Here is a 23,636-nt window from a genome sequence, read left to right as displayed (position 1 = left end):
AGCATTTCGTCTCGGGTACATCCTGTACAGATACAGTTGATTTGTCATAACCTATAAGGCGAGCGCTTCTTCAAAGCAAGAACTCCAATAAAGCTGTGGAAGCAGGAATATATCCATCATGTTCTGACAGTAATGTTATTGCATCTCCACGTCTGCAGAACACTATCGTGGAGGCGTCTCTCCAGCTTCCCCCGTCTCTCTTCTCGTCTCTGGGAAGCTCGGGTCAGGCTGATGAAGCCGTCTATAAGCTACACCTGCTGGCCTTCCGCAACGGCAAACTCTTTCCTCCAACGGGTAACTCCACCCTCCTGAGCGACGGCAGTAAGAGGAGGAGTGTGGTCACACCTGTGATCCTCACAAAGATTGGTAAGAACACACTCGCTGCTGATCCCAACGCCCCGGGTGGGATCCGAGAATAGCTAAATAAAATACAATGGTCAAAGATACAGACAAATCATGCACTTCAGTAATACTTACGATTATAAGAGGAAGTCGTGGGGGAAGTCGTGGCCTAATGGTTAGAGAATTGGACTCGTAATCGAAAGGTTGCAGGTTCGAGTCCCCGGCCGGCAGGGATTGTAGGTGGAGGAGTGAATGTCCAGCGCTCTCTCCACCCTCAATACCACGACTGAGGTGCCCTTGAGCAAGGCACCGAACCCCCAACTGCTCCCCGGGCGCCGCAGCATGGCTGCCCACTGCTCCAGGTGTGTGTTCACGGTATGTGTGTGTGCGCATTTGTTCACTACTCACTGCTGTGTGTGTGCACTTGGATGGGTTAAACGCAGAGCACCAATTTCGAGTATGGGTCACCATACTTGACAATACGTCACGACTTTACTTTTTTTTTTTTTTTTTTTTTTTTACTTATACTGAAGTTACATGCCTTGGTCATATACAGAGCAGGGTATAGATAACTAAAACTACAACTGCTTAAAGCAACAGAATCCAAATAAAATATAAAAAAACTTAAACTGATGATTTAAATAATGATTAAAAAATGGTTACACTTTATTTTAAGGACCAATTCTCACTATGAACTATTTGCTTATTATTGTCTGTTTATTAATACTTATAAAGCACCTATTAATGCCTTATTCTGCATATTTTAGATTCCTTAATCCTACCCCACACCTAAACTTAACCAACTACCTTACTAACTATTAATAAGTTAGTTAATAGTGAGAATTGGACCCCAAACTGAAGTTTGGCCCCAAAATATAATTAAAACATGAACCGTTTACAATAAGGTTCTATTTGTGACCCTGGACCACAAAACAAGTCTTAAGTGTATATTTTTCAAAATTGAGATTTATGCATCATCTGTAAACTGAATAAATAATCTTTCCATTGATGATGTATGGTTTGTTAGGATCGGACAATATTTGGCTGAGATACAACTATTTGAAAATCTGGAATCAGAGGGTGCAAAAAAAAGAAAATCTCCTTTAAAGTTGTCCAAATGAAGTTCTTAGCAATGCATATTACTAATCAAAAATTAAGTGTTGATATATTTACGGTAGGACATTTACTAAATATCTTCATTGAACATGATCTTTATTAATATCCTAATGATTTTTGGCATAAAAGAAAAATCAATAATTTTGACCCATACAATGTATTTTTGGCTATTGCTACACACATACCCCAGCGACTTCAGACTGGTTTTGTGGTCCAGGGTCACATTTGTTAACATTAGTTAACATGAACTAACAATGAAAAATAATTGTAAAGCATTTATTAATCTAGGTTAATATTAATTTCAGACTTTACCAATACATTATTAAAATCCAAAGTTGTACCTGTTAATATTAATTAATGGACATGAGCTAACATGAACTAACAATTAACGTGTGTTTTTTTTATAAAAATAAATAAATAAAATAAATACTGTAACAAATGCATTGCTTCTTGTTAATGTTTTGGCCTTTTCTTCCGGCCGCACAAGCATGGTAGTGGGTTTGGTCTTGTTACGCACTTTATTCCACCATACGATTTCTCTTCGTTCTTATTTATTTGATTTTGATAGTTGATCAACAAAAAATATGTATTCAAATTAAGATACAAAAATAGTTCAAAAAAGGGATTTTCCACAGACAAAACGTATGAAGCGGTCTAAAATTGTGTCTGACCCACTCCATTTCTCCCGGCGTATTCATTATCACGCCCTTTATGACGTTCACAAATTACACAAACTTCTTTCATAATTAAGAGATTAAACTGAAACAAAACAAACAAATAATATTTAAACACAAATATAAAACACAATACATTTTCTTAAATGGCTACAACAGTTAATGTAAATTAATGCATTAAGAAATTTACATTTATTCATTTAGCTGACGCTTTTATCCAAAGCGACTTACAATTGCTATATATGTCAGAGGTCGCACGCCTCTGGAGCATCTAGGGGTTAAGTGTCTTGCTCAGGGACACATTGGTGTCTCACAGTGGATTCGAACCCGAGTCTCTCACACCAACGGCATGTGTCTTATCCACTGCGCCACCACCAACCAACTTAAATGTAAGCTAATGGACCTATATAGAAAAACTATATAGATCTATAAAAAAAAAACTAATGAATTGACTAAAAATGTGCAACAAAATTACTAAAAGTGAAAACGGAACATTTAAAAATAAAATCTAATTCAAAACATGAACAAAAACTATAGTAGTGTATGAGTGATACTAAAATAACACTCGTGCAGTGATAACAGTTTAATTTTGCCTTGTAATTTTTAAAATAAAACAAGTGTTTTTTTGCACAGGAAAAAAAATACTGCACTGGAAAAGAAAATGATCGAATTTTTTTTTTTTTTTTACTTTTTGCTTTCAGAAATAATTACAAAGGAACAGCTGAATTAACATGAAATTTTGAAATAGAGTGAAGTAGTATTTTCTGGTAAAACACACTCTAGGATTCTTTGTTTTATTTACAACTTTGAACAATAATTTGTTCCAGTGTGCTTTTATTTTCTTCTTTTGTGATTTGATCTTTACTGTACAGCAGCACTATTATAATCCATCCCACCCCCATTTTGGCTTCAAGCAGGTAAAGAGGCGTCGTGTCATGAACAGAGCAATAATGCTGCTGGAGAGCAGCTGAAGTGTGAGGGGGCGGCACACTACTGCACAGGGAGCTGCTAGGAAAAACCTCCCCACTATAACTGATTGATTTCAACGAGAGGCCTAAGCGGAGCAGAAAGAGATTGCAATCCCATGAAAAAGCTGCAGAGTTCAGAAGAATCTGATATGGACTGACTGTCCAAGATCTGCCACTGAACTACTGGCACGATTTCTATTGTCTCTCAATACACGGGATGCACATGGATTTAAGATGTGTACTTCCTAACTGATCGTTTAGTTGGCTAGTCAGCGATGAACTGTATTTTTATCATACACTCTTAAGAACAATATGGTTTGACAAGGAGTTATGCCATAGAAGAACCGTTTTTTCCCACCAAAGAACCTTTCAGTGAACAGTTCTTAAAATAACCATTTTTTCTTAGTTTGAAGAACATTTTAAATATGTTCATATTAATCTAAAAAATCTTTTCCACTAGTAAGAACCTCTTGTGGAATGGAAAAGTTCCTCATGGAACCATAAATTCATTAGTGATATAAGAGTAGAAGTTTTCATTTAAAAAATTTATTTTTAAAATGAAAATAAAGCACAAACTGAAGTAAAAGGTTAAAATAAAATATTAAAAAGTAATGTAAATGACAAACGATCATAGCATTTTCTTTTTTTTTTTTGGTAAATCTATATAAAATGTAAAGCAAATGTGACAAGCTCTTAATAAAATTAATTTAAAAAATGTTTTCAAATAATGCATATAATTAGAAATGTTGCATTGACAACTACGGAAATAAGTGACATGCTACAATTTCTAAAACTAAAATAAAACAAATTAAAGCTAAATAGGAAAAAACTAACAAAGATTATTAAAAAAATGAACTCAACTAAAGAAAAAAAAAAGAAAAAAAATACTATTAGATGAAAAACCTAAACAAAAATTATAGTAGTAAACATTTGAAGTAGATGAAAAAAATTCTCAAGAACTATGGTTTGAAAAGGAGTTATGCCGTAGAAGAGCCATTTTTGTTCCCCAAAGAACCTTTTCAGTGAACAGTTCTTAAAAGAACCATTTTTTTTTTCTTAGTTTGAAGAATAATCTAACAAACCTTTTCCACTAGAAAGAACCTCTTGTGGAATGTAAAGGTTCCATGGATGCTAAAGGTTCATCATGGAACCATAAATGTTAATAATAACCTTTATTTTTAAGAGTGTCCACAACCAGAACTGTTTTGTAACACAAACTGATTAAGCACCCATTCTGCTGTTGTTTAGAGGGCTTCCCGCTGAAGAACCTGCAGAGTCCAGTGAACGCAACCCTGCGGCGCTTCCTGCACGGCTCAGACGCCGTTCCCTCCTTCTGGAACTTCAGTCTGCTCGGCGGACAGGGCGGCTGGCAGAGCGACGGCTGCCGGATCCTCCATCAGGACGACAACTTCACCACGATGTCCTGCCATTCACTTAATAACTACGCTTTACTGATGGTGAGAGAGACCAAAGTGGCATACATTTCAGTCTGTTCTTCATAAGAAACTATTGTAGGGCTTTCGAAGACTTGCCACACATGTTGCTTGTAATACTTTTATTGTGCTTTTTGTTTTTTGTTTTTTTTGGAATGTCTATGGAAAGAGCCTGAACATTTTGCTGGATAATTCCTTTTGTGGTCCATGGTGAGAAACATCATAGTGGTCATTAGTGATATAAGAGTGGAAATTTTAATAATAAAAAAAAATAATAATAATATAAATATATATATTTATTTATTTATTTATTTATATTTATTTATTTATTAATATAATACATAATAATATATATATATATATATTTCAAATGAGTAAAAAAAATCTAAATGAAATAAAGCACAAACTGAAGTAAAATAAGTTCAAATAAATTTAACATTAAAAAGTAATATAAATGACAAGCGATCATAGCATATTTTTGTAAATCTATATAAAATGTAAAGCAAATATGACAAGTGCTTAATAAAATTAATTAAATGATTTGTTAATTGAAATAATGCATATAAATAGAAATGTTGCATTAACAACTACGGAAATAAAAGTGACATGCTAAAATTTCTAAAAACGAAAATAAAACAAATTCATAGCAAAATAGGAAAAAACTAACAAAGACTAAAAAATATCATAGCAAAATTATATAAAAAAAAAATTAACTCAACTAAAGCAAAAACTAAAGATAATAATTACTATTAGATGAAAAACCTTAACAAAAATTATAGTAGTCAACATTTGAAGTGGATCAAAAAAGTTGCCCTAAGACAAGAACGCATTTTGGTTTTAGGTTTGAGGACAACTTTGATGAAAGGTTTTGATCCACTTCAAATGTTGACTAGTGTAGAAATGCTGCCTTGAAGTACTAAAATCACTAAAACTGAAAAAAATAAACGCTAAATAGAAATATTAAGAACAAAACTTGTTCTTAAGTTACATTGACCTTGTAAACAAAAAATAAAAGCTAATTCAAAATATTACTAAATACTATGATAGTATATAAGTAATATTAAAATAACATTGCTGAGCAGTATTTACTGTGCATATAAATGCATTACATGATAGAGTTCATGTGTGAAATACTGTCTGTGATGCAGCCAGACGTAACAATAAGGATTTGCAGGACAGGTAATGCATTTCAGGGTTCCCATCATCCTCTTGTCATGTAATTGCTTGTTATTTCAAGAGTTTTTTTGTTAGTGCTGGGTTGATCTGCTGTGCAATTTTCTTCTGGTTTTCCTTCATGGTTGATGTGTACCGTGAGCCTTTGACTCTAGACCTGTTTGTAATTAGATCTTTTCACACATCCTCAACACCCACCTTTCCAGAACAAGAAAAAAAATTCTGAATTATTGGCTGTTGAAATGCATTTGCAAATATAATCCGCTGAAATGCTCTTGTCTAACAGGATCTGAACAGGACCGGGAACGACGCGTACAGCTTCGAACCTCTTCACCCTGTTATCTACGCCACAGCCATCGTCCTGGTGCTCTGCCTGCTGTCAGTCATAGTCAGTTACATCTACCACCACAAGTAAGTGCTGGAGCTTGTGATGAAAAATGCAGTTTATTTTTAAGGGGATAGTTCACCCAAAAAATTAACATTTGCTTTTAATTCACTCACTCTCAATCCATCCAGGATGTAAGATGTATTTTTTCCTTTAGTAGAAAATTAAAGAAGATTTCTAGCTGAAACCGTGCCAATGCAAGTCAATGGCTACCGTCATTTCGAGAGCCGAAAAAAAAGAATACCTATGGCTCCTGACAATATATTGGGTTCTTATGAAGCAAAACAATTGGTTTTGCAAGAAATTGAGCATTATTTACAACATTATTACCAGTAATTCAGATCCTCAGGCAAGCAGTCCTGAGCCCTTTCACAAGAGCGATGTCTGGTTTATGAACAACGACTCCTTTTGGACAAGTTTTTATTTGTGTTAAGTAAAATATTCACGTTACAAGTCTTGCTTTAATAATATAACTGCCTATAGAGGTGTTTTAATAAGACAACTGCCTATAGAGGTGACACCATATGTAAATGAACAGGTGAATTGGTTATTTGAACCAGTTCATTGCAACGAACTGTCCAAAAGATTAATTTTGCAGAAAAGATTTCCCTCTTTTTATATAAAAAATATGCTATATAATAAGTTTCTTGCACAGACCGATCGTTTTGATTCATAAGACCTTAAAAATGTAGTAAACATTTGAAGTGGATCAAAAAGTTGTCCTAAGACAAGAACGCATTTTGGTTTTAGGACAACTTTGATGAAAGGTTTTGATCCACTTCAAATGTTGACTAGTGTATATTGTCAGGAGCCATGGGTATTAATTTTGTGAATTAATTTAATTTAATTTTATTTTATTTTATTAATTTAAGAATTCAAATCAGAATTAGTGGTGTAAATAGTGTCATCGGCATAAAAATGTACAGAACAATTCAGGCATATTTGAGGTAATTTGTTAAAAGGAAATAGAAAAAAATAGTGGTCCCAGGGTAGTACCTTGAGGAACACCTTTTTCTATAATTACATAATTAGACAGAAAACCCTGGAAAACAACATACTAAGGACCACAATTTCAGGTGAAAATCTTCTTTACTGTTCTACTGAAGAAAAACGAGTTACCTAATGTACATCTTGGATGGCCTGAGGGTGAGTAAATGAACAGAAAATATTCATTTTTGGGTGTTAAGTTTTAATGCGATATTTTGTGTCTTTGCAGGTCGGTGCGTGTAAGTAAGAAGTGCTGGCACATGCTGGTTAACCTGTGCTTACATATTCTCCTCACCTGTGCTGTGTTTGTGGGCGGCATCAACCAAACGTACAACGCGAGCGTTTGTCAAGCGGTATGTGCCTGCTTTTCTGTGTATATACAGAGTTTGGGTGGCAATATTTACATATTCTTCATAAATGTTTCTCAGTTTATAGGCAGTACTGCTATCAATTTCACATTACTATTTTGAGAATATTAGCATTTTTGTTGTCCTTGAGGAGAGCTCTTGTGTTTACTAATGTCATGTCCTGAAGGTGGGGATTGTGTTGCATTACTCTACACTGGCTACGGCATTGTGGTCCGGCGTAACGGCACGCAACATCTACAAACAGGTGACGCGGAAAGCCAAACGCTACGAGGAGCTGGATGAGCCTCCGCCTCCACCCAGACCTATGCTGAGGTAATGGAGAAGAAAAATATTATGCAAAAACTAACAAATGTAGAAATAAGTAAATTAGATAATATAATAGATGTAAATGATTAATCATTTATATGATTAATATGTGATTCTGTATATATATCGGTATTTATATGATCGATATTTGAGCAAGCACACATGCTGAGGTCTATTTTAGGGTACAGAGAGTCTAGAACTTTAATTTGACATTTAAATTTCTCCTGCTGACCACTTGGTGTCAGTAAATATACAACAGAATCAGGGCTGTTTTTGGTAAATTGTCCATGTATTCTACAATGATTTGCCTTATAGGGATAGTTCACCTAAAAATAAGATTCTGTTATTTATTTACCCTCATGTCATCCCAAAACTGACTTTTTTTTCTTCTGTGGAACACAAAAGATTTTTTTTTTTTTAATATTGGTAACCAAAGAGTTTTAGTGACCATTGTGTCTATTGTTTGGACAACAAAAAAATGACAGACATTTCTCAAAATCTTCTTTTTATGAAAGTAAGTCACACACTAGTGATGGTGTAGTATTATAGTATCTAGCCTCATAACTATCTTAGGGCACGGAAACACTAGTATTTACAGGATAATCACATGAGTAATCAGTTGACCTCATTTATACAGTATTTATTAATATTTTAAATTAGTTTTTAATTTTATATTTTCAGTTTTTATTTTTATTTTAGTTTAAATGTTCGTAGTTTTTTTACTTGCTTTTGTCATGTTATACTATAATAATAATAATAATATATTTCTAATTAACTTTTATTTTGTAATTTAATAATTTTAGTACTTAAAATGATTTTAAGTTTGTTGCCAAGGCAACATTTCTAATTTTCTATTTTCTTAAGTTTAAGTTTTCATCTAATATTTGTATTATATTTTAGTTTAAGTTGTGTCAATTATTGCAAATTATTTTTAATAGATTTAGTTCCCAGTAACAACATTGATGATGATCACTGATGTGTGTCTGTGTGTGAAATATCCCTTTAAGTCTGGTATACGCACCATAACTTTTGCCCAGATTCACATTGATTTCACATTGACAAATATGATTTGCAATCTGGATAGTGGATATATATCAACACTAGTTGCCAAAGTCAGAGCCAGTGTATCAAACCTAGTGCTTAAAAAATGTTCAGATCTTATAAAGTCATGTAGTGTATTCCAGCATTACTGCTCTAACATGAGGATATGTGATACCTTACTAAATAAGTTTAGAAACTGTTGTTTTTTTTCTACAGATTCTACCTAATAGGTGGAGGCATACCGATCATTGTGTGCGGAATAACAGCTGCAGCTAACATCAAAAACTACGGCAGTCAAGTCAATGCACCTTAGTAAGTATTAGAGTTTAAGGTGCTTTTTAACTATCCCTTTCAATAAAATTCAAGCTAGAGGACTTTTAAAACTATATTAATTGTAATTTACAGATGTTGTGTTATCAGTTAGACTTTTGTGTTTGGATCCATGTAAACTATTTGAGTCAAAATGCAATGGTGGAATATGTTTCCTTAACTTCGTTGCTATTAACGACAGACTGTACAGATCCAGCTTGTATCTGCCTTAAGGCGCTTTTCAAATCCCCTGCGAACACTTCCTGTCATTTCATAGTCTTTCTCTGTCATGAGAAATTGCTTTTGCTATCGCTGGAGCCTAATGCCCATGCTCTGTAAAGTGCAGAATAATACTTTATGGAGGAGAGAGCAGTTTAGACCTTCTGAAGCTGTGTGAACCTAATTATGGTGCTCTATTTTTGGCTCCCCACCTAGTGTGTGTTGGTTTCCCATGCTCCCTTCTTTCACTTGTGACAGCTGTTTGGATTGTGTAACAGCGTGGTTTAATTTGAAAATCCAGACCATCTGAGATCTTTGGGGTTTAATTAATCTCACGCTACCGTGACAAAAGAAAAACCGCTCTGCTGAGCATCACAGACCTCAGAAGTGCCTCATAAGTGTTTTACTTTTCTGATAATATGAAGCCCTTGATACCACTAGTGTAAACTTTAGAACTTATGTATACTTAATGTAAAAACTACTTTTTGGAGCGCAGACCTGCAGTGAGTGACAGCTGCGGTGATTTATAACGAGATGGGAGTGTTCTAGTGCTGTTCTGTCTATATTTTATGCACAATTTAAATTTCTTTTTGTTTTTTCATGCTGCCAAGTAGGACAATGTGACATTGATTTACTGAAGTATAAAACAGCAATAAAGTACCGTAGTTCTCAGGAAAAAAAAGTTCTCAGTTTTAGATGTGTAGACTTAGTCTTAAAGTATGCAAACTCACTCACGGTACCAACATATTCTATTGATCGACATTAAAAACTAAAAGATCTTATGTAGTTACGTTGTACTTTTGTAAGTAGTTTAATTGTTTCTTTTTATTATTATTATTATTATTATTGCAATAGATACAAACTTTGAGGCTTATATGGCATAAAAGGAATATTAATGTTAATATTAATGATCTTTGCTGATTGGACAAAAAATAATAATTACATAATTAATATTCACTATTATAATATCATTGGAAATAATCAACCATTTTGATTTTTTTTTTGTTATAATTGAACATCCCTAGATAAATGTGTATATGAATGTTCAATGTGAACTCTTAGAACAGCATAATAATAATGTTAATGCTTTATTTTAACATGCCTTTTACATGCCCTAACATTTTACAGGTATTTGATATTAATAACAGTAAATAATGTATAATTAAAAGCAACTAATACTAAACTTAACCCTAAACTTATAGTAAGTTATATAGTAAGTTAAGAACATGTTGATAATTAATTTCACTTATTATTAAAGTGTAATTACACTAAGTATTGGCAGATTAAAATCAACGACAATAATCATCCTCATATTATGGGAAATAATCAACCATTACAATTTGTGTTGTAAGCAAATGGCTTTATCTGAATGCATCATTTTTGAAGGCATTTTAGTTTTTTGAGTGTTAAACCACAATATAAGCATTCAGTTCAGAATGAGCTTGAAGTTGTTGTAAAGGGGCAGCTTAAAATTGACTACATTTTTGGAGAAGTCCCGCATACATCATCAGAGAGAAGTCTGTATTTTCACTGGACGATCCAGTTCTGATATTTTGATTAACAACTACGAAGTCAGCAAAATTGTTGCAACACAAACTCAGATTAATGGCTCACTTAAGAACAATAACATGCATTTAGAAAATAAATAGGATTTCATTTCTGTAGACTTTAAAAAACATCTGTTGTCTTTTCCGCAGCTGCTGGATGGCATGGGAACCCAGTCTTGGTGCGTTTTACGGCCCGGCAGCCTTCATTGTTTTCGTGGACTGCATGTACTTCCTCAGCATTCTCATTCAGCTCCGCCGGCACCCCGAGCGCCGCTTCGAGCTCAAGGATCAATCTGAGGAGCAGCAGCACCTTTCTGTGGCTGAAGCGACCGAAATCACACCGGCCCTCCTGGAGTCCTCGTCCGCAGCCACTGCGCAACCTGTCCCGATGTCGGCTCTGGAGAACGAACATACTTTTGTGGCCCAGCTCATTGGTGTGGCAGGGTCTCTTGCGCTTTATGCCGCTCTGTGGGTGTTTGGTGCTCTTGCGGTGTCCCAGGAGCATCCGGTAGATTTGGTGTTCGCCTGCCTCTTTGGCGCTGCCGCTTTGGCTCTCGGAGCATTTCTTGTGGCGCACCACTGCGTGAACCGTCAGGACATGCGGCGCCATTGGTCACGAGCTTGTTGCTTGGTTCGTCGTAACTACGCCGCACAGATCGATTCCTTGCTCTTGCCAATCGCGGGAGCTGGAGGCTCTGTCTTGACGGCAAGAGGAAACGGCGAAACTGCAAAGTGTCCAGCCAGCAGCGCTGAATCCTCATGCACCAATAAGAGTGCACCAAGCGTCCGTAACTCCACCCAAGGCTGTAAACTGACCAATCTGCAAGTGGAAGCGGCTCAATGCAAAGCAGCCCCTTCGACGGCCAATGGGACGGCGTTATTGGACAACAGCTTGACTGAACATTCAGTGGACACTGAGATTAAGATGCATGTCGCACCAGTCGAGGTCCAATATCGGCCCAATTTGGTCAACAACAACAATCTTCCAGGAACGGGCAATGCAAACATCAATGGGCATTCGGGGCGACACCACAAGAACCGTACGAGAGTGCATCGGGCCAGTAGGCTCACAGTTTTGCGTGAGTATTCATATGATGTTCCCACCAGCGTGGAGGGCAGCGTACAAAGCGTCCCGCACAAGCGCCACCATCATCACGAGAGCCTGCAGGCTCGTAACAGTCGGCGGGCGGCGTATTTAGCTTATCGGGAGCGCCAGCAGGGCCAACTTCAACAGGACAGCAGCGACGCCAGCGCCAGTTTGCCCCGCCGCTCGCGGCACCTCGCCAAAGGTGGAGGTGTCCGGCCGGGTAACAGTTTTGGGCACGGGCTCAGCAACAGCGTGGGGAATGGCGTCAGTAATGGAGGCTTAGTCGGAGGAGGGGATGGATCGGGGACCGACGTCACCAGCCAAACTAGAGACTGTCCAAAACAGCCCCTCGCTGTTGAACTGGAGGTGCAGCCTAAGTCTTACGGGTTGAACCTAGCGTGCCAAAACGGACCTGCCAAAGACTCAGAGAGGCTGCAGAATTTGTCGCCTCTGAACATGGAGAGTTCTGGGAATATTAAGACTGGCTTATGGAAGCATGAAACTACTGTGTAGCGAGATTCCCTTCTCAGAGACTACAAATTGGACTTTTACATGTAACTGTGAAACTCTTATTTTATGATTTTGATCCGAAAGGTACAGTTTGTAAAAATAGTTCCTGAAAGAGTTCGCGTTTTAATGTTTATGTGAGAAAATACCTACAAATTCATATAGTTTACCACTTGGCTGCATCATAGTCAGTCTACAAATGGTCTATTTTTATATCCTTTCGGCCCATTTTGTATTTTATTCTGACGTTTTGTATGTGAAGATGCATGATGCGCTGCCCTTTGAGAATGTTGGCTGACTCTTATATTCGAATGTGTTTCACACAGTAAAGAAGATTGTGTTCTATTGCGGGCATCAAATAATAAGAAAAATCTCTTTACGCAGCCCACTTCATCTCATCTCTGAGTTCAAAGGTGAGTTCATCTGAGAGTTTCCTCTAGGCCTTGCGGTTTCAAGTAATTGGGAGCTTATTGTATGATTTTGATCTGTATGGTACAGTTTGTCAAAATACTTCCTGAAAGAATTTGTGCTGTAATATTTATGTGCAAGATTTGAGAAAATACCTACAAATTTATATAATTTCCCACTTGGCTGCATTATAGTCGGTCTGTAAATGGTCCTTTAAGTGCATTTTGTACATTAAGATGCATGACATATTGACCTTTGAAAATATCTTGGCTGACTGTCTTGTATTCAAATGTGTTTTCACATGCTGTATTAAACAAGATTGTGTTTCAACTGCCGCCATCAAATAAAAAAAAAATCTCTTTATGCTGCCCAATTCATCTCCTTTCTGAGTTCAAAGGTGAGTTCAGACCCCCACATTTGAGAGCTTCCTTTAGGCCTTGTGGTTTTGAGTAATTGGAAGCCTATTTGATGATTTTGATTAGTTTTTAACAATAGGTCCTAAAATATTTTTTGTTTACTTGCAAAATTTGAGAAGATACCTACAAATACATAGTTTCCCACTTGGCTGCATCATATATGTGCAGATGCATGATATGCAGCCCTTTGAAAATATGTTGGCTGAATCTCGTATTCGAATGGGTTTTCACATAGCAAATAAGACTGTGTTCAATTGCGGCCGTCAAATAATAAACAAATCTCTTTGCGCAGCTCACTTCATCTCATCTCCGAGTTCAAAGGGGAGTTAATCTGAGAGCTTCCTCTCATATTTTATTATTTTGATCCGAATGGTACAGTTTTTAAAAATAGTTCCAGAAAGAATAATGTTCAGAATCTGAGAAAATACCTACAAAAATTCAATAAGTGGTCTATTTGCGCTCCTTTAAGCCCATTTTGTATTTCATTCTGACATTGTGTGTGAAGATGCATGACATGCTGCTCTTTGAGTATATGTTGGCTGAATCTCTTATCTTCTGTGTTTTCACGTAATTGCGGCCGTCAATAAAAAATCTTTGCGCAGCCCACTTCATCTCATCTCTGAGTTCAGAGGTGTGTTCATCAGAGAGCTTCCTCTAGGTCTTGCGGTGTTTGGAGTAATTGGGATCACATTGTGCCATTATGTCTGTCTCATAGAGGCTCTAATTGAGGTGCAGGTCTTGATATCTGCCTGTTTTTCTTTTTTCCCCTCCACTTTGCTGGAACCAGTTCGATGGGCAAGAATTGTAGGCCGCTGCCTCCAGAGTCGGATGCCCACGCAGTGATTGATGGCTGACTCTCCGGTCGGGCTGCCTGTCATCATTAGCGGTGACGGGAATATAATTGCTGTAGTGCAGCCTCACCTTTCCTACCCCCTTCTTGTCTAACTTGCCACAAGTCTCTCGAGCTCTTCCCGGCAGAATAATACAGGATCGAGTGAAGCAAAATAGAATAATGCTTTACTTGCATACACTTGTAGCTAAAAATAGTGGATCAGAATGCAACTTTTAGCATTTTCTTTTAACAACCAATACTTTGTGAGTTTAGTGGTACTAATGAAGTCCGCAGGGGGTTCTCTTTGTTAAATTAGGCCGTATTTCAATAGTGCTCGAGACATTGAAGAAAATTGAGATTATTGCTTTCATAATACGCAGATGGATTTTTGCACAGAGCTGATTCTTTTCTTGTGATGAGAAAAGTACCTGCCTAGGATGTAAATATGAATGTTAAGATTATGATGATTAATAATTTTGGTTCAATTACATTTTTATAATATATTCAAAAAGCTTTTTCTTTTTTTTTACTTTATGATAGCACAGTTTAAAAGTAAAAATGAATGATCCTTATCCAATCATTGTTTCCTAGGAAGAAAGGAATCTGTAAAAAAAATGATGATTATGAAATTGCCTTGATATCATAATTAATAATAAAAAAGGCTGCATTTAATTACTGAAATTCTTAAAAAGAAACATTGACATAATTATTTCTTAGGAATCAGACAACAAAAGTGCAATTTATTGAACCTTTTCCAGTAAGTATTCTCAAGTATAAAAATGTCATGTATGACTTCAAATGTACATGACTAAAAATTATTAAATTCAAAAGTGTGGTGCACATCAACCACAAATGCACAAACTTGTTCATTACTACAATATAATGTGTGTATATGTAATTACACAAGATGTTTCAGTGCAAGAGACGCATGTAAAGGTAAAATGATATACTTCTATGAAACGGAGATTCTTGTTGGGATCAGTTTGTGAGAGTGTTTGTTCCACTGACCTTGTTTTACCATATGGAGCTGTTGATTCTCATTTGATGTCCAGTGAGTTTGTCCAGATGGATTCATGGGTGACATGCCCACTTCATGTCGCAGAAATCCACTTCCCCAGTATCGCAGCCAACGGTCAGTAATCCTGAAAGTTGTTATAAAGTGTGTGTTTTAGCTGAAGCCCATGAACTTAACTTCTTTGTGAAGGTCATGTATAGGAACAATTCATTCAAAACTTACTGAACTTATCCATTAATGTGATCTGCTGTATCTGACTTAACGATGAACAAGAGAGAAGATGTTCTTCATTTTCAGCCCACTAATGATATATTAAAAGCATATTTCTTGCAGACAGAGATGTATTGCCAGCCCCTCCTGAATGTGACAATGAGAAAAGGGTTTGAATTATGCATGGAGCACTTATGATCCGACAAAACTACAATGTGCCAACCTGTGTGAGTTAAATTGTAGTGTTTTTCTATTGTCCCATATGCCCTTTAGAATTCATCAGTGCTTCAGGTCTGCGTTTTTTGACACTAAATGTGGATCTAGAAAGACTTAATACATATCAAACGTTTGGGGACAGTAAAATTAATTGTTGTAAGAAAAAAAGAGTCTTCAATGTTTTTTAAAGAAGTTCTTTAAAGAAGTCTTATGCTCATCAAGGCTGCATATGATGATCAAAAATACAGAAAAAAACTAATATTGTGAAATATTATTACAATTTAAAATAACTTATATTTTAGTATATTTTAAAATGATTTATTCCTGTGATGCAAAGTTACATTTTTGGCATCATTACTCCCGTCTTCAGTGTCACACGATAATTCAAAAATCATTCTAATATGCAGATTTTTTTTTATAAGTGCTGGAAACAGTTGTGCTGCTTAATTTTTATTTTTCATTAAAAAAAAACAATTTAATTTTCATTTTTATTTTTTGCAACTAGTTATATTTTTTTCAGAATTCTCTGATGAATGGAAAGCAATTATTAAAAATATATATATGTGTATATGTATGTATGTAATTAAGTTTCCACAATATATTTATATATTGCAGAACCTTAATATATTTAATTTATGGCAAAATTTGGTAATTCTGTGTGTTGTCTGAGCTTTGACATCCTCTGAGGTCCTCTGAGGGGTTGGCATTATCTTTCCTCAGGTGTTCGGTCATCTCAGATCATTTAAGGGTTGGATCCAGACTGAAGCTTCTGTAATTCCTAGTTACCATGGGATATTAATCCCGTGGCAGAAACAGAGAAACAAATAGAGACATAATTAGCGTAGCTGCTGTTCCATCTAAGCCAAAATGATTTGTTCAACCCAAGCTAAAGAATAATAATAATGTACATTTGATCAGATATAACTGCAGTACAAGATTATAAGATATATACATTATGTGAATGCTTGGCTAAAGAGATGTCTTTAATCTAGATTTAAACAGTGTGCCTGAACCCCGAACATTATCAGGAAGGCTATTCCAGAGTTTGGGAGCCAAATGTGAAAAAGCTCTACCTCCTTTAGTGGACTTTGCTATCCTAGGTACTACCACAAGTCCAGAGTTTTGCGACCTTAGGGAGCGGGTTGGATTGTAGCGTGGTAGAAGACGAGTTAGGAACGCAGGAGCTAAACCAATTAGGGCCTTATAGGCAAGTAATAATATTTTGTAAATGATATAGAACTTAATAGGTAGCCAGTGCAGAGACTGTAAAACTGGGGTAATATGATCATATTTTCTTGACCTGGTAAGAACTCTAGCCGCAGCATTTTGGACTATCTGTAGCTTGTTTATTGAAGATGCAGGACAACCAGCTAGCAGTGCATTACAATAGTCCAGTCTAGAGCTCATGAATGCATGAACTAGCTTTTCTGCATCAGAAACAGGTAGCATGTTTCGAAGCTTGGCAATGCTTCTTAGATGGAAGAATGCTGTTTTTGTAACATGGGAAATATGATTTTCAAAGGACAAGTTGCTGTCTAATATGACACCCAGATTTTTGCCTTTAGAGGACGTAACAGTACATCCGTCTAGTTGCAAATTGTAATCCAAGAGATTTTGTGTACTGTTTTTTGTTCCAATAAGTAATATCTCAGTCTTATCTGAATTTAATGGGAGGAAATTATTGGCCACCCAATCTTTTAAATTTTTTACACAATCTATTAGTTTAGATAGTTTAGAAGTTTCATCTGGTCTTGTTGAGATATATAGTTGAGTATCATCAGCATAACAATGAAAACTAATCCGGTATTTTCTAATAATATTACCAAGGGGCAACATGTATATTGAAAATAGCAGAGGACCTATGACAGATCCTTGTGGTACTCCATACTTTACTGGTGATAATTGAGATGACTCCCCATGTAAATGAACAAAGTGGTAGCGATTGGACAGGTAGGATCTAAACCATCTCAAAGCCTGCCCTTGAATCTTAAATCAAATGCTGTTCTTTAATTTTCTTTTTTTTTTTTTTATTCATCAAAGAATCCTGAAAAAAAAAGTATATATATAGCTCACCAGAGCTGCATATCAGAATATGTCAGAGTAGCTTTGAATTATTTGCATATTTAGATTTTTGGCAAATGTGCTTTAGAAGCATCTGGCAGTGTGTTTAAGGCTCGTCTCAGAGATGAAGATTGATATCTTCCATGCTTTCCCATCTGTGCCTGATAGCATTAGCTTGACTAAAGTGTAGGAATGAATGTAGTTACCTACAGCTGACTAATTAGGCGTGATGTCAGTAGCAGCAGACATGTAATCGGATATCATATGAAACCTTCCTCCTCTGTAATGCATGTGAATATTGTACTCAAGTCATATTTTCCGTGATAATATGCTCTTTAAGAGCGTCTGATGACAAGCAGACCCATTTGCACTTGCTGTTATAATTCTTTAATGCACCGTGATGATTTGAGACTTGCAGAAGCAGGATGTCGATATGGAGGTGGATCGTGGATCAGGATCATGGATCTGGTATGGGAAATTAATGGATATGGAATTAATAAATGATGAGGATAAATTACGCCATGTTCTCTCATCCGGCTCCTCAAGCAAAACATGGGCCAGGGGTCAAAGACAATCATTCTGGAAACCTGACACCATTATCATGGAGGTCTTACTCCCAAAACACATGATGGGATGGGATTGTGAACACAGGTGTATAGATCTGGAGTTAGGTCACCATCTGTTTAAAGCAAACATGTAGCATGCTGGAACTGATGCCGAACTCATTAAACGTGATCATTTGTCATGTAATATAAACAAAGTTCAATTTGTTGCACCGACGGATCATTTTGCTCCAAAAGACCTCAATATATTGCCATTGGTTTGCACTGATGTGAATAATTATCATCCCGTTTCTATTATTTGTTCTATTAAAGAACAAATTTTTGAGAAACATTTTTTAATCAATTATAATAGAATGTTTAATGTAATTAATATACATGCTATTGGTTTAACTGAAAATGCCCTTCTTTGGTTTAATGTTTATCTTCATAATAGGCATCAATATGTTGTTTTTCAAGCTTTTCAGTCTAATTATGTAATTATTGAAAAAAGGTGTTCCTCAAGGTTCTACCCCGGGACCACTACTTTTTTTCTATTTTTATTAACGAATTACGTCAAATATGCCTGAATTGTTCTGTACATTTTTATGCCGATGACATTGTTACATACACCACTAATTCTGATTGGTTTCAAATTCAGAATTCTTTACGCGACATTGTTGTTCTTTTTTTATTTGAATATTACTTTTGATGATGGTTTACCTCTCGATAATGTCGATTCATTCTTTGGATTGACACTGAACTCACTTTTACATTTACTTTACATTTACATTGTAAATGAAAATAATAATAATAATGAATTATATTATTATTAATAATAATTATTATAAATATTATTACAATGTAAATGTGATGTAACTGCATTTTAAGAATCATCAAGAACCACGGTTTCAGCTCAATTTTCTTTACTGTCCTACTGAAGAAAAAAGTCACCTATCATGAATGGCCTGAGGGTGGGTAAATTAACAGCAATTGAACTACCCGTTTACATAGAGCCTCTATTGTATGTATGCATATGTATGTATGTATATATATATATATATAAAGCAGCTGTCAGACTGGAACATGACACTGCTCTCCAGCTATATTGTGCTCAATGAGAAAACATTGCAAACTTACAAATATGTCCTGGGAAATAAACAAACAAGAGCAGAAGGGAAGTCAAACTTTATGTCTCAGATTTTAGATCCATCAAGTTTGACAGAAGACATTACAGCAGACCAGAGACTCTAGATGGGTTCGGTGTCCAACTGCACAGATGGCTATTTTGGCGAAGGCTGGATTAGTTTTGCTCTGGGAGCTGTGTTCACAAAGTAGTTGACATGTTTCCCTGTCAGCCTACTATTGTTTTTGAAATGAGTGTCATAATTAATCTGTCAACCACTGACATGAAAACAAGAAGTGAATAGCTTACGGTGGCTTTATTGACGGACAGTGAAGAGTGAAAGGAGATGTTTGGGCTGAGAGGAGAAATGGGATCAAACACATTACAGGCCAGACTCGAACCTACGTTAAAGAAATAGTTCCTCCAAAAATAAAAAATAAACATTGCTGAAAATTTATTTTTAATATTAAACCATCGCTTCTGGCCAAAATTTGAGTCAAAAAAATAAATAAATGACCGTTTCAAATTCATTCTGATAATACGACGACTTCTAAGGCAAATGGATTCTACTTCCTTCCCATGATTCCTCACTAACTATGGCAGCTTTCTGCCATTGAGAAGAAATAAAAAAGCTAATTACAACTTTTTATTCCACAATTCTGAGTTTTTGGGAGATATAAACTCTGAATTGCAAGATACAAGATACACAATTTTGTGAAAAACATCGGATTGTGAGATATAAACCTCCAGTTATGAGGAAAAAAGTTGGAATTGTGAGATTGAGATAGGAAATGTTGAAATGGTCTTTTTTTTATATTCTGTATCAAAAACAAAACAAACAAATAAAACAAACAAGGAATGTGAGATGTAAACTCGAACATGCATCTTTCCGATATATAATAAATTTATGACAGTGAATTCTACACAACTGTAGGAGGCTCAAAATCACAGAATTACACAAAGCTACATACGGTTGCATTAAATATTATATTATATTGAATTCTGTCAAACGATTAATCGCGATTAATCGCATCCAAAATAAAAGTTTGTTTATATGTGTGTATACTGTGTACAAATATTTTCAAAATATATACTGTATTTATATATACATAATAAATATACACAGTACACATACATATATAATGTAAACGAAAACTTTTATTTTGGATGTGATTAATCACGATTAATTGTTTGATAGCACTAATTATATTATATTATGTTAGACACGGGTTATCTATTGCCAGGTCAGTTATTTGCTTTTTATTTCTGTTGTTGTTTTCGGTGCTAATTATCTGTAGCTGAATTGTATCTTGTCAGAGCTGCAGGATATCCAGTGCAGGAGGACAACAGAAATACTAAATGAGCAGGTTTGAGTGAAACATTATACTATACTAATTGAACGATTTCAGGTTTGCTGTTTGCATCACCATGCATCTCATTGTTGTGTGTTTTCCTCAATGTCATGTCTACATTAACACCCATGTTCTGCCTATATGCCTCAGTCCTCATGGACACAAACGTGGACATCTGTATTACATAAGCTCATCACACTTGATAGTTCAGACATTATCTTCTCAGTCTCCAGGCTACAATCTCTGTACGCGCCCACTATACAGTACAGTCAAATGTGGGATGGAGTCTGTGAATTACTGCATTGAACAAATAGAGCCAAATCCTTCTTTATCCTCTTGTCTGAAAGACATAAAGTTTGCCTAGTGGATGCTTAATTTCTCCTGTGAGGAGTTTTAACCTCCTACATCTTCGCCAACTCTTCATTTCCTTTCACCAGCATTTCATTATCACAGCTTGGGTAGTAGATGTTGATTGCAGATGCTTAATTTATTATGTTAATTTCATTTTCAAGAGATGATGACGATATTAAATTATTTATTCTTCTTTTTATACACCATTTCTAATAGATAACTGTTGTTGGATCAGTATTAGGTCTAAATAAATCAGCACAACATCTTGAGCACTGGTAAATTAGTGAAAATATATTTGCAAGCTTGTGTAAACGCCTGATATTGTCAGTCCAAAAGCTGTCAGAAATGTCAAATCCCATCTGCTGAGTTCTGAGCTGTCTTTTTATATACTCTTTTCCATTCCCCAAGAAACGGTATATCAAGCTTGAGCGTGGCAGTGTGTACTCACTGAGTACTACTCAGTACTGGCAGTTCTTGAATATAAAGTCTCAAACTGAGAAGATATGGTGGTACAATAGGCTACCATCATGCTGTAGACTCATGTCAAATCCAAATTCTAGTGCAATGTAAAAGTTACTGTTGGAACGAACAACATATAGTCGCTCCAAAACCTATTCGGATAAAACCCGTGGTATGAATTTCATTGCATTAGATTAAAAAAAAACATCCAACAGTGATGCTGACTTTTTCTCAACTTTATTCTTTTGAAATCACTTTTAATGAACTGGTCCACAGGTGATTTTTGCTAAATGTGTGAAATCAGTTACCCTCCTGTTCACGCAGATGTCCTTGCAGAAACACCACAGGTGTAAGACAAAAATCTGTGTGAGTCATCAACATATTCGGTCTTTTTTCCCAAAAAAGACTTCTTTTTAATGCAATGATAGTAATGCAGTACATTTAGTTGCTTAGGAGTTCTACTTTTGGGCACAAATGCATTTAACTAATATACTAGACTGCATATTTAATATAGTATATTAAATATATCAAATAATATAAATTATATTGCAATCATATATTGAATATATAAAAACTTGCTTAAAAGTTCAAATTTAGGTTCAACTGTAACTATATACAGACTAACAATTGCTACATTTGCAATAGCCTATAGTTATATTATAATATATAATATTTAAATGTAACTTTATATTTATATTTCATATAATGTTTAATTTTATATGAAATACTTAATATTATTTGTTTTAAAATTAAATATATTAAATATTTTACATGATCAAATATAAATAAAATAATTTAAATATTATAAATAAAATTTTAATGTGTACATAAAATGTAATAAGTTGTATATATATACATGCATTTGGGATAAAAACAAACAATGCAAAAAAAAAAAACTATTTAGCACTAAATCTTTTCATTTTAAATATCCGTTTTCCAAAGTTGACGTCCCGTATGAAAACAGCGCAGCAGCGAGAGCGCGTGAGATGAGTGACTGCATCATCAGCTGAAGCGCAACAGTCTCAGTCTGCCCTCAGAAGTGCGTGACACACGGAGAGAAAGCTGGAAGCAAAGACTAGTATTACAATGGAGAAGAAACTCGACAGCATCTCAGCCCGAGTGGACGCGTCAAGTTCATCGAGTGGTAGGACTAAAGGTGCATGATTGTTCCTCGCGCATGCAGCATGCACACGTCTCGCGTGCAAGTTTGACAAGCCGACGGTCATGTTTGTACTTTTGCCGTTCTTTGAATGAGAGGGCTTTTATTTCACATGCGCTAAGACGTGGTGTTATAGTTGGACAATTTAAGCTACCTGTTACTTTGGCCGGTAGATTTTAATTATTTAATTATCGTCATGGCATCTTATGAAAATCTATATCAATTAAGCTTAGTCAGGCTTCCACCTGTGTAATAGTTCTAGATGGACTGACACGCGTTGTTGTGGGTTTAAACACCAAGGTTTGTTCACTGTGGACTTTTTTAGCTTGTGTTTCTGCGTCTTTTTATAAAATGCCTGACTAGAAGCAGCCAAGCAGGTGGGATGAAACCCACTGCCTGCGGACACAAGCCTTGACCATTATACCTCTACCAAACTAACAACCCGCAATATTTATAGCACATTCTGGGCTTTGCCATCAACATTCGTTGTAAATGACTGAATGCGTATAGGCTAAACAGTACTTCTGTTACTACCCAGCACTGATCATTTACAAAAAAACATAAATAACACAATTGCGAAGTGCAAAATTATTGATCTTACAGTAAATAATGTTAAAAGTTAAATTGAATGAAATGAATAAAATGACAACCTGTTCTGACTTTAATGCAAAATCCCATTGTACAGCCTTTCCGTTCCAATCTGCCTTCACTGTACAGTTCATTATCCTGTCGTAGCATATCCTGATGTGACTTTATTGTGCACACACACAGCAGTTATTACAAAAACAGCAGTAAAATGAGCTATATGATGTTGCTGGTGATCATGCTGATGCTGGATGTACCTCAAGTGCATTGAGAAATTAGTTAATTTCCCATTATCTTGGCTAATATGCTTTCACAGATCACTGACTTCTCTGCATTAAATGATGGCAGAACAATTGCAGAAATGCATGTGATGTCTTCTGTGTAATAACAAGAATTGTACTAATGGTTTGTTGTGCAAATTTTATGGCCTGTTAAAGGCTCCATG

At 35.6% G+C, this 23,636-nt stretch overlaps 2 protein-coding genes across 2 annotated transcripts in view; both read left to right on the top strand.

The window, feature by feature from the left end:
- The window catches only part of adgra3 (adhesion G protein-coupled receptor A3), a 45,240-nt gene extending 31,999 nt beyond the window's left edge, over positions 1–13,241 (top strand). Inside the window, exons 13-19 of the mRNA XM_079433842.1 lie at positions 159–366; positions 4,349–4,557; positions 5,993–6,117; positions 7,308–7,431; positions 7,613–7,758; positions 9,010–9,105; positions 11,019–13,241. Of these exons, the coding sequence (XP_079289968.1) occupies positions 159–366; positions 4,349–4,557; positions 5,993–6,117; positions 7,308–7,431; positions 7,613–7,758; positions 9,010–9,105; positions 11,019–12,468 (2,358 nt within the window). The 3' untranslated portion in view covers positions 12,469–13,241. The remainder of the gene's footprint in view (positions 1–158; positions 367–4,348; positions 4,558–5,992; positions 6,118–7,307; positions 7,432–7,612; positions 7,759–9,009; positions 9,106–11,018) is intronic.
- A 9,292-nt stretch (positions 13,242–22,533) lies between these two features.
- The window catches only part of LOC306881979 (Kv channel-interacting protein 4-like), a gene marked incomplete at both ends in the record, with an annotated part of 175,098 nt that continues 173,995 nt past the window's right edge, over positions 22,534–23,636 (top strand). Inside the window, one exon of the mRNA XM_079436382.1 lies at positions 22,534–22,603. Within this exon, the coding sequence (XP_079292508.1) occupies positions 22,534–22,603 (70 nt within the window). The remainder of the gene's footprint in view (positions 22,604–23,636) is intronic.

The sequence above is a fragment of the Barbus barbus genome, assembly GCF_936440315.1.
Source record: "Barbus barbus genome assembly, chromosome: 2".
Classification (NCBI taxonomy): Eukaryota; Metazoa; Chordata; class Actinopteri; order Cypriniformes; family Cyprinidae; genus Barbus; species Barbus barbus.
Note: the sequence above shows the minus strand (reverse complement) of the source record. Positions and strands in the feature narration are given on the sequence as shown.